Consider the following 11,782-nt stretch of genomic DNA (forward strand, 5'->3'; position numbering starts at 1 on the left):
ATGTGTGGAATGTAAATTAAGAGGCAATTTTAGCACTTCTATGAAGACAAAGAGGATTTCACCCTTCAGCGAACAAGTATTTTCCACAGCTAATTTTATTTCCAATTGCACCAAAATCAAGTGTTGACAATTAATATCTTAAAAGCTACAGAAGCAGGATTTCAACCCAGCAAGAGATTTAGAATAAACTCTATGTTCAATTACAAATCACCATCCAACAGGGACCTTCTCTAGAATGTTTAATGTTAGCAAGTTTCACTCTACATACTGAAGGTGTGCTGTATCTCAAGTATCAGTGGAATTTTGTCTAAGGGACTCATCAATAAATGAAGACTTTTGTATATTTAAAAGAACTATAATTATGGTATTACTGGTATCAATTACTGTGAGAAGAAGCAGCTGTAAGTGTGTGGTTTTAAGTGCATGCCTCGGTAGGATTTTATTGGTTTATTTGGTTTAGGGGTTTTTTTTGTTTGTTTTTTTTTAAAGTGCTTTGCATGATCCACCATCAAAAGAGGCCTGTATGAAGACCAGTGCTAGCATGATTGATATTACAGGAATAGAAGAGTTAAGCATTCACACAGTCAAGCTCTGATTTGAATATTATTAAAAAAAAAACCAAAACAAAAAAAAAAAAAAGGCCCATACATTTAGATACAGAATTGAAATGTTTCTACACATCTTAGAATACAACCAAATAACATGTTACACTCAGATTATGAGAACCAGCCTTTTCTGAAACAATTTATAAAGTGACAAAGTCCACAGCAAAGCTATTGCTTTACTTCCATAATGTAAACACATCTGAAAGAAGAACATGCCGACAGTTTCACAGATGAGATTATAAATCAGTAAAAACAAAAAGCAATTGGTCATACAAAGCGTTTGTCTTTTACGAGGCTTAGCTTACAAGCTCAGGCTGTACGTTTATTCTTCGAAGGACATCTTCTGGCATACAAAAGACAGGATTGACGGCCTTAATTTGTTCTTCTCCTAATAAAGATAGTCCAGCAATACCAAATAAGGTGTGAAATGGATCCACCTGGAAGAAAAAAAGAAAGCTTGTGTCTGTTTCCAAGAGTCAACTGGTTTTTCACTCGTATGGAATGAAATTTTTATTTGCCAGCAAGAGAACAAGAAATCTCCATGGCTTCTCTGGGGAAGACAATACTACTGAATAAATTTTCATTTGTGCTAACGTGTTGACAGGCAAGAAATTTCCATAGCAGGCATTTACAATACTATGATTTACTCAGGCATGCTTGTCAATTATCTGCTGCTAAGACGATTTTTAACTCTGAGTTAGACAGAAAGCACTCACATTTGTCACATTTATTGCATGTAATATCACAGGGTGGTAGAAGCAAAGAAAATAACATTTTAAAACTAAACCGGACCATCTACAGGTACCACTTCCATAAATTCACCATTTGTTCTTCAGAAACATGTTCTTTATTGGTCTCCAAATGCAGAGCGGAGCTGTAAAACCTTGAGAGGGAAGCAGCAACCTATTTTGCTATAAAACCTCCCAGAACTATAAAAAAAACAAAACCCCACCAAAACCTCTACTCCTAAACCACCGGACCACCACCCCCTCTCCCCACTACAAAACAAACAAATGAAAAAACAACCCAAACACCAAATACCCCAAAACAACAAGGTCTGTTAGGACTGAGTTTCTGCAGGAATAAGGCAAAAACCTGGGAGTCAACATTTCTACAGGAGTAGAAATTTCTACACTTCAGCAATCGAAAAATAATATTAAATGACTGCTAATGTAACATAGAAAAGCTGTCGAAAAGGTGCTCTCCTTATTTATAGAGAAAAGGCTCTTCAGAGCTGCTCTTCCAAGAAGATACAAATACTTCATTACTCAAAGATAGAAAAGCATTTAGACTTCAAGTTCTGGGCTTTTCTTCAAGAATTCTGAAAAGGGAAAAGGTCTTCCTGTAAGCTTCTTAGAAATACAAAACTCTTCCTATTTTAAGAACACAAAAACACTTTCCAAATGACAGATCGGAGTTAACAGATTTCTTCCCCAACTCGAAATAAAGTAGATGCTTGCAAAAAAAAAAAAAAAAGAAAAAAAGTTACTTTATTTTTTAATGCATTTGTGGAGAAGGGAGCAGACATGGGCAGCTGCAATAAAAACAGCTAATACCTTTACAGACCATTAACAAATAAGCCAAGTGTTCAAAAGGAATGAAGTCTCACAATACTTTTTATTTTATCTGTCCAGCACTCTTGAAAGATAAAAACTTTATTTGCCATTTCACTGGGACAGTATCAATTACTTCCACTTGAAACCAAAGAGAACAGACTGGCTAAATTGTAACTGCTTTCTCAACAAGCAAAAATTCCACAGCACCAGCCCCTTGAAGATGTTATCACAAAAGCTTCTTCCTCCCTCAGCTATACAAATGTCAGCTACAAGATTTATTCAGTGGCTGGGCTAGCAAAGAATGAAACTTAGTGTTTAAGGATTCTTAATAAAAGCTTTTGATTTAATTAGATCAGACAAAACCACCAAGAGAACTGAAGACTATTTAACCTACACCAAACTTTAGCTTGCAGATCATTTCACAAAACAAAATAATAAACCCAAAGAACCCACAAATGCATCGGAAAACCTACCACCAAACAGAGCGTTTTTACACACATCTTCCAAATGATCTTGTGAGAAATGGTTTGTGTTGCTTGTGTTATGGGGGACCAAACCAGATTTTGTAAGGAATGGCAACTGACTTCACTGGGGGATTCATGTGCGATATAAAGAATGCGCTCCCCAAGTACGCCTTCAATGGCAATTCTACGCTATTCTTCCTTCAGAGTAAACCGCAGCCTCCGTAGAACCCACCCAGACCATGAGTTGAGTTACACCCAAACAAAGTTGGTATGTCCAGTTGAAATTTTCATGTGTATTTTATTTAGAAAAAAATATCACTTACCATATCTCCCGGTCTGTCAGCAAATCCTCCAGTCTCCTCATCCTGGCACGCCAAAATAAAGCAGCGCAGTTTCTCTCTGTCAATCCACTGTATCCTACCAATCATCTTCAAAGAAGCTAGCACCCACCACGAGTAACATACATCAGGTAACTGGCAACCAGAGAGGCAGATTAAGTATTTGCCTGGGTTTTAAACATAATGTTGTAAATTTTACTGGTAATTCTGGTAATTCTGCACATTATCAGGTGTGCTATCATAATACTCTTGCACAAGAGACACAACACTTAAGAATGTCTTTGGAGTAAAAGAATTTCTTGACAGAGTCACTTTTCAGCGGACTTCTGTTTTCAGGAAAGGAAACTATCTTTTCAAACTTCTTCAAGAAACAAGACCACAAGAATGTGATTTTTAAAGACTTCACCTTCTGTGAGAGAGGCTGAAAAACCACAGCACTTCTTTCAAGAGGAAATACAGAGAAGTTAATATCAACTATTTGTATTTTGGGGGCAAGGTGGGAAGCAAGGGAATCTGTTGATTGATTATCTATTTGCCAGAGATTATTCTAGGTTACACAAATCTCTAGTGTGATGTGGAACACTATGACACTCAGGATTTACATCCAGCAGAACACTAATTTTTATACAAATCCTATAGAAAAGATCATTCCCCAAGTCAGAAAATATTAAAGACCCAGTTTAACAGGATAATGGTTCAAGTGGTCAGCAAGACATCCTTCAGCATGTGTACTTTGCTATACTGAGGACTCAAATGAAGCATAGGTAAGGACTGCATGACAGGTGTTAGTAACAAAAGAAAGAATCAGGATGAAGGCCTGACTTCTCTGACAAGTTTCCTGAATGTTTTATAGAAGTCATGACATTTTGCAGTAGTTCAGCTTCAGAAAAAGCAACCTCTATTGAGGTTGGAACAAAGAAAAGAAGTCACACAATACCTTCTCTGGTCGTCCGTTGAGACCTCCAGAGGGTAACTGACGTTCACAAAGCCACCAACCCAGCAAGTCAACATTTACTTGATGCAACTGGTCTGTTATAGCCAGAAATCCTGTGCAACAATAGATCTAAAATTACAGACATAAATTTTTTGTGTATTAAATAACTAAATATAGTTTAGCAGACTAAATGCAGGAAGATCTCAAAGCAACGATATAGTCATATAAACAATGCAAAATAAGCTCACACACATTTTAACTTTTAGTTTCAAAGACTTTTCCTTCAGAAAACCACGTTATTGTTATAGTTCCTTTTGTAAAAAAGTACCAGTAGCACACTTTGTAATATTTCACTAATATAAGACAGTTATGCAAGGTTTGGAACGTAATCCTAAGAGATCTGAGAGAGCCATATAATTTTATTTTAAAAACACAGACTCTCAAGCCAGAGTAGTCAAATTGACTTCTGCAGGCTGGATATGCCCTTTATAAAAATTTTGCATCCAGTCTATTGTTTGTTCCTGTACCTGCCTTTTACTCTAACGCTTGCAAACAGTAAAAAAAACACCAAATGAACTCCCTAACAGAAACAGGCTAACTCAGATCATGCTAGCAATTTCAAAATCACTATGCAAAGACTCAAATACAAGTCCTAAAAGCTGTTCCATTACTGTCTTTTTTCCTACCTAAACTCTCAAGTCTTAACTCACCTTCCCAGATTAGGTTATTGTATCCATTCATTTATTTTAACTAAGATACTAGAATCAGACATTTGGGAAACAAGAGGTACATCCATTGTCATCACTGATACATGTTGTAAAGAAACATTTATAGGCAGTATGTGATGTTTGCTAATTTAAAGTATTTCCATATAAAGAGAAACTCACCTGTCCTGCATGTGATTCGGAACCTGGTCTACAACCAAATCCTCCATCAAAGTTCATACAGGACAAAACGAATTCTACTGCTTTTCCCACATCAATAGCATCCAGCTTTCCCTGCAAGTCAGAAAATAACTAATGCACTTTATCTTCTATCAAGCTGATCTTCTGCAGAAACTTCAGCAGTACCAAAGAGCAGTACCAATCGATTCTCTACTTGTGCAAGTGATGGTTTAGGACTTACCAGAAGAGCAAGAGTTGCTGCAGCACAGAAAGAGAACCTTGTATCTATTTCTCCTATAATGTGGGGGATAAGGAATGAAATCAGATTATTTTTTCAACAAACATACATTTAAATCACTACTGAAAATACTGAACAAAATGCTAAAAATCCTAGGTTCTACATCAAAAACCAAAAATTAGCTACAAAAAAAAAAAAATCCCCCCATACAATTTAATTTTCCAGCTTACTAATTATTTCCCCACTAATTTAGAAAATATACATTACCGTTTAAGTCATCCATATGTTTTACTGTGCATCAAAGTCAACAACTCATTTAGAGCTGGACAGCTATATATCCAAATCAATTCAGCTAGTAGTAATTTACAAACAATTGTTTAGCTTTAGAGTTTATCTGTAGCGCTCTACAGACAGTTGCAGTGCAATGGAAATAATGCAAAAATAATCAGACAGCTCTTGCTTGGCCTTAAATCCAGGCAGAAGTAGAAGCCATTTCTTGTTTTAGGGGAAATCTAATTAAAGTTACAAGGCTTCTTTTGCATATTTGTACCTGGAAGAAAAACCTAAGCTCCTACACCTATAATGACAGAATAATTGCTCGTCAAGTCCAATATAACTCTTGTAGCACAAACTCCAGGCCATTAATACTTGAAGTAACAATTTAAAATTTAACTGAGCTGCAAACATTCTGTTTCTCGGTCAAACTTTTGCAAGACTTCTGTTCTTAAGAAATTCACAAGCTGAAACACATAAACCAAACATCTCCTTCTCCATCCTACATTAGGGATCACACTCCCTCAGCTGCACCTCTTGGAATACCTCAACGAAAAGGGCGCAGCAGACTATGAACCAATTTAGCACACAGCATATCACCTACCTTTACAGTAGCATACATATACTGCTAAGATCTAAGTTGCTGAATTTTATCTGAACAGGCATGATATGCAATAGATTTTCTTAAAATTTAGGTCTTCTGTGGTCATAAATACCTTGAGAGTGACTAAATATCTATGCCACAGCCTAAAAATGCTGTATTTGTTCATAAAGAATTTATATGCATAAAGAAAATCAGTATTAAGAGAAGTTCATCAGTACAAACCCAGTTTTTCTCACTCCCACAAAATGAAAAATCCTTTCATATTTAACATTGATATAGGTCATTACTAACTACCATCAAATAGCAAGTATAAAATGTTCCTTTATGAAACAGTGTATCTGGTATTTCAAAGTACTATTAAGTTAAAATTGCCCAGAAGTTTCCTTTCAAGACACCTTATTCTTTCAAGACACTTTATTCTTAATACAAGAATGGAACTGAAGTTGAGAATATTTATGAAAGGAATGAAACGTAATTCTGTCCTTCACAAACTCTTCTTTTTCAGGACTCAGAAAATAAAAGTGTTCACATATAATACATATGCAAAAAGACCATCCAAGGTAACTTAAGTTTACAGACTTACACAAGTCAACCTAGACACTACATTTAAAAGATTTAAAAATTACCCCATTCGTCTCCAGCAAATGATCCATCTTCTTTCTGCAAGCTCTGTATATATTCAACAATTTTATTTACATCAACTACATGGAGACTATCATATAAAATTAGAATCTGGGAGGGGAAAAAAAGGACACAGTAACAATCAAAGAGGAGCAAAAATTTTAAAAAATTTATTTCTTAACAAAAAAAAAAATCATGGATTTATAAAATACTTGATTTAATTAACTCTGAATACTATTTGGTAAGGTATATTAAACTATTTTCCCACTTTAGTAGTAAATCTCTGCACTGTAGATTATCTTTGTCTAAGACCTTTAGGACATTCTCAAAGGGAGATAGAAACAATTCAAACTGAACTCTTTCATGCTTTGTTACTTTCCAGTGTTGAGGTCTCCTTTTAAAAGCACAACCAGGTTTGTTTATTTTATGTTAGCAATATGTAGAACAGAGATTTGATTATGGTCAATATTGTAATGGGACAATGACACCTTAGATGTACCAATTTGTAGTTTTGCACTGCGACTACTTGGATATGTGAATGTTAAGTTTACTAACTCCACTTACAGTGCAAACTTGTCAACAATTACTCATTTCAAATTATTAGATTTTTATTTACATTCAAATTTTAAATATAACTAATAGAACCAAAATGCAATAATTTAAGTATGAACAATCTGATTATACACCAACTGTAGAGTGAATATACTCTGGAAGAAAAATAAAGGTTATAGCAGGGAATACAATTTTCCAAACCACCGCTGATTTAAACCAGCAAATCTGTATGACACAATATCATGTGAAAACAACAGTACTGTTCCTTGCAAATCAGTAAAGACAGTAAATAAGAATTTATTATACATCACAAAATGGAAAAAACACAGCTGAAACAAAGCAATATTATAGTACCAATGTGAAAAACACTGGACACTATGACTTTAAATCTAGTTAGCTGGAATCTTTCAATTGTTAGATAAAACTGAAGTCAAATAAAATATAAGTCTTACAGAAAATTCCAAAATAAAGAACCTACAACTCCAACAGAAAATATGTAACCACAACATGCATCCTAAATGCAAACCTGAACAAATTACTATTAACTGTGATCACAAGAACATATGATGTGACCCTTAAAACATCCTGGATAGGTAGACAGGACTAAACGGCGTTTGTTCACTAAGACCATGCGTACTCATTAAGTTATGCTGTTTAAGTTTACCACAAAAACTTTACATCAACATTTGTGAACACTTTTTCAGTTTGGACAGCTACAGCTCAATTTAGTTAACATGAAAATATCCCCTAGTAATATCAAGCACATATTTAAGAACTAACATATCGAATATGTAAGGTAACAACCTCAAATTGTACCCCCTTATACTGAATTGGAATTTGTGAAAGGATATGGATTGGACAGTTTGGAAAAGTTCAGACATCACAGCCTGGAAAAACTTTATAGTGTCCTGGTTCTCGCAATGTATTCAGAGTAATTCTAGTGCTTAAGTGCTAATAATGATCAACCTTAGAGCATCCTGTCCTACCTAAGGGGTTCAAACCCAATATCTTAAATCCAGCCTAGTTTCTGCCTAGAAAGAAATGCCATATTGTTTTTTTTGTAATGCCATTAAAATACTTCATCCATAAGACTGAATGAGAGACACACCCTGCAAACAATCAAGCTAATTGTTCAGAAGTGTTTGAGCTTTTTCAGTACTTTTTCACACAATGGCTTGCATCAGCAGAGCAAACCAAAACAAAAAACAGAACAAAATAAAGGCATGAGCAATAGTGAGAAAATGTCTATAATGGAGATAGTTGCAGTGAAAAAATAAGATTGAGAGTTACTTCTTATGAGGGGAAGCATATGCACCAAATAAATTAAATGTTCAACAGACTAGTACCATTTTTAAATTACACACCCCCAAAAAACTCATATAAAAATAAAAAAAATTGCTCTTGTTCTGGTCATACTTATCTGTCACCTCAATGTACACTAAGAAGAATTTATAAAATCAAAAATTATCTATAAAATGTTACAGTAAAACCTGTAGCCAAGGAGTATTCCAAGATAACTTACAAAACTGGCAACAATGCAGTAACCATTAATTGACCATTAAAGCATTCCCAAATATGACAATTTTTATAAAGTGATACATCTAAATCCTACAGTTTTGTCCATTAGATTCTTTTTTTATTAAGATACTGAAATCATTTTTGTCATGGGCCTCCAACAGTAACTGGTTCATAAATCTGCAATCATCAAAATCTTAATCACAAACACTTTTTTCTAAAATAACCCTTCTACATTTACCTGGACAGCACTGAGGGTATACAGAAGATGAGGATCATGACCTATGCTGGCACTTATTCCACCAGACTCATGTTGACACGATTTGATGAATGACAGAATTTCTTCTTTGTTCATTCGGTGCAGCTGCCCCATGAGATCCATTGCTGTCAGTCCCCAGTACACACCACTCATCCTCAAATACTCCGACATGCAGTATTCCTAAACAGCGCATTATTTTAGTTCTTGATCAGATAAGCACACCATCAATGGAGGGTAATGAAAATACGTTAGTTAAGTTTCACAAATAGCTTCTAGTTAGCCAACCATTTTCCAACCATTTAGCAACTACGCATCAGCCACTCACAGATATTCTGTACATCGTGCCCATGTGTATATACACATACATATGGGAAAATGCACATGTAGATACCAACACGTACTACACTCCCTTCCTCCCTGTATTTTTCTAGTTCAAACCGTCAAGCTCAATGTCAAATTAGCTACAGACAAATAGCTGTGCACCAGTTCACTTCAGATCACTTATCATCTTGAGATTCAAAGAAGCCCTCAAATTGCCACCCCAACTAGTCTCAAAAAATAACAAGTCTATTTCCAAGTGCCAAAACTCTCACAATTTAAAGTAGCACTAGGGAGTGAAATTTCATAATGAATTCTCTTACATTGATTACATCACCTGCACTACATAAACATTATTTTTTACATGCGCTACTACTGAAAGCAACAGTGCTTGGCATGCTCTTGTGAACAGTAAAGGTAATCGCAAGTTTTCTTCATGAATGCAGTTATTGATAATTTTTACCTGCTAGAAGTGGAATCCCATTGTTGCAGACTACTTCCAACCACTTATGACTCTAAAATTGATATAAGTGGTCCCATCAAAAGAGTAACATGCAAATGCAACTCTGCTTGTGCATTCTAGTGGATGAAGAAGCTAGTAGCTTGTTTCTCAGGTCTCAGAGTAATTCTAGAGCTAAAATGATAATCTTCAAATTTATAGTCAGATAATACATGCCAAAACTCATCACAGACCTAGAGACATTAGCAAGGGTACCTTTATTTTATACTTTGGACTGCAGGGTAAAAAACAATTAGCTTTTTAACATGCATCTAACCTTAATCTCTGAGCGAATAAATAAAGGTTATTACTGTTAACAAAACCACAGCTGTACCGTAACAAACTGATACCTACATAATCATCTTTCTTTGTTCCATATGAAGCTATATAGTCCGCATGTTTTTCTGAAAGTAATGTGCTTGGGGCATCGGGTTTAATTATAACATCCTTTTGCGGTGTCCCCTGTAAAAAGCACCAATAAGACAGTTGCAATGTCAGGTCAAAACGTTTTAGCAACTTGGTATAAAATAGCCAACACCACTGACTATGGCTCTGGGAAGAAACATCTCTCTAGCTACTCTGAGCTTAGGTCAGGTTGCGCATCTCACGCCATCACTGTTCAGCCTGGCTAAACCCTTACCCAGCAAAGGCTACGAACCGAACTTTGCAATAAAGCTAAGAAATAACACCGACTCGCCAAGAATAACCTGAAGTGCCGGACGCAGGAACCCTCACGAGCCCGGCCGTGCCGCCCCGCGCCCCCAGCCCAGCCCGCGTGCTCCCGGGGCCGCCGGAGAGGCGAGCGCCACTCCCGGCCCCCCGAGCGGACCCAACGCGACTCGCGTCTCTCCAAGGCCGACAGAGCCGCGCGCTAGAAAACAAAGCGCTCCCGCAGGCGAGACGCGCCGCAACACCGACCCCTGTACCCACCATGTTCTCCGCACGCACAGGAAGAGGCAAGGCGGAAGGCGGGGGCCGCCGGGGCCTCGCTGTGCCCGCCCGGCCCCGCTCGGGCCCCGCCCGCCGGTGGCTGCGCAGAACCGAGCGGCGCCGTGCGCCCCGCGCCCGCGGGCCTGCGCTGTGCTCTTCGGGGGCCCGGCGGCGGCTGTGGTCTTCTGGCTTGCCGCAGGTAAAGTCTGCTCTGAAACAGGTAGTAAACTTAAAGTACACTAACTCCAGCTGTGAACTTTCTTGCGTCACAGCAAATAAGACAGCGTTTAGAAATAACTTCGGTTTACTTCCACAGCTCTATGAAAAAGCAAGTCCATTAATTTAGTCGCAGGTAAAACGAGTAAAGATAACTGTCCTTTTGCTCAAAACCGTCTTTCTTGCTTCCTAATTAAAACTGCCTTGGGTGATTCTGTTCATGATTACTAACTCTTGATTCCCCCTGAACTACACCAGGCAGGAACATCAAAGAAGTAGTAGTATGTATAATGTTGCATAGGAGACTCAAAAATAAGGTCTTGCATACGTCAAATACTTACCAAAGATGTTGCATTATGACTCTTCCTGGAGGAAAGTCAGTAATTTATAGAGACTAAATATTTTCTTTAAAGAACTGGTTTTCCAGGTGTTGTGGTGTGAAGCTCTGCTTTCTCCTTATTTCTTGGGTAAGCTACCTGGATATTCTAGCTTACCCAAGAAATAAGGATTGCAGAGCTTGTACCTGATGATAGTAGTAGTACCATCCAGTAAATTCAGATGAAACATGAAAGAGACCAGACACAGACAAGGACATTTTGGAATGAAATTGGAAATTACATAATAGAATTTTTGAGGTTTGAAGATACCTCTTGAAATCATGGAGCACAACCCACCTACACCAAGCAGGCTTAGCTGACTCCACCATCTCTGCCAGCATATGACATCCCTCACAATAAAAAAATAAGTTGTGTTCCAGTGGAATGTCATGTATTCTAATTCATCCCCATTGCCTCTTGTCTTGTTAATGGGTACTAGGAGGCTGGCTACCTCCTCTTCATTACATCCCATCAAGTATTATTGCACATAGATAAAATGACTTGAGCTTTCTCTTGTCCAGGCTAAAAAGTTAGCCTCTTCTCACATGATGGATGCTTCAGGTCCTTAATATTTTTGTGGCCATTTGCTAGACTCCCTC

The 11,782-nt window shown here is 37.2% G+C and overlaps 1 protein-coding gene and 1 non-coding gene across 4 annotated transcripts; both read right to left on the reverse strand.

Annotated features, from left to right (window-relative positions):
• Positions 1–77: 77 nt before the first annotated feature.
• RABGGTB (Rab geranylgeranyltransferase subunit beta) lies at positions 78–10,674 on the reverse strand. Of its 3 annotated transcripts, none has more exons than XM_059853513.1 (9): positions 10,591–10,674; positions 10,015–10,122; positions 8,826–9,023; positions 6,523–6,628; positions 5,023–5,075; positions 4,785–4,895; positions 3,901–4,026; positions 2,949–3,098; positions 78–1,042 (listed from the first exon to the last, which is right to left on the reverse strand). In XM_059853513.1, exons 1-9 carry the CDS (start codon positions 10,591–10,593, stop codon positions 902–904), a joined length of 996 nt encoding a protein of 331 aa, XP_059709496.1. In that variant the 5' UTR covers positions 10,594–10,674; the 3' UTR covers positions 78–901. The 3 variants fall into 3 exon arrangements, with proteins under 3 accessions (XP_059709496.1, XP_059709497.1, XP_059709499.1); XM_059853514.1 differs by having other exon boundaries at positions 8,826–9,046; positions 10,591–10,609; XM_059853516.1 differs by lacking the exons at positions 10,015–10,122; positions 10,591–10,674 and adding an exon at positions 9,625–9,857.
• Positions 9,773–9,855, reverse strand: LOC132331426 (small nucleolar RNA SNORD45). The gene has a single exon (XR_009487578.1). It is a non-coding gene; the product is annotated as a small nucleolar RNA SNORD45 (small nucleolar RNA).
• Positions 10,675–11,782: the final 1,108 nt, after the last annotated feature.

Source organism: Haemorhous mexicanus, chromosome 9 (genome assembly GCF_027477595.1).
Source record: "Haemorhous mexicanus isolate bHaeMex1 chromosome 9, bHaeMex1.pri, whole genome shotgun sequence".
Taxonomy (NCBI): domain Eukaryota; kingdom Metazoa; phylum Chordata; class Aves; order Passeriformes; family Fringillidae; genus Haemorhous; species Haemorhous mexicanus.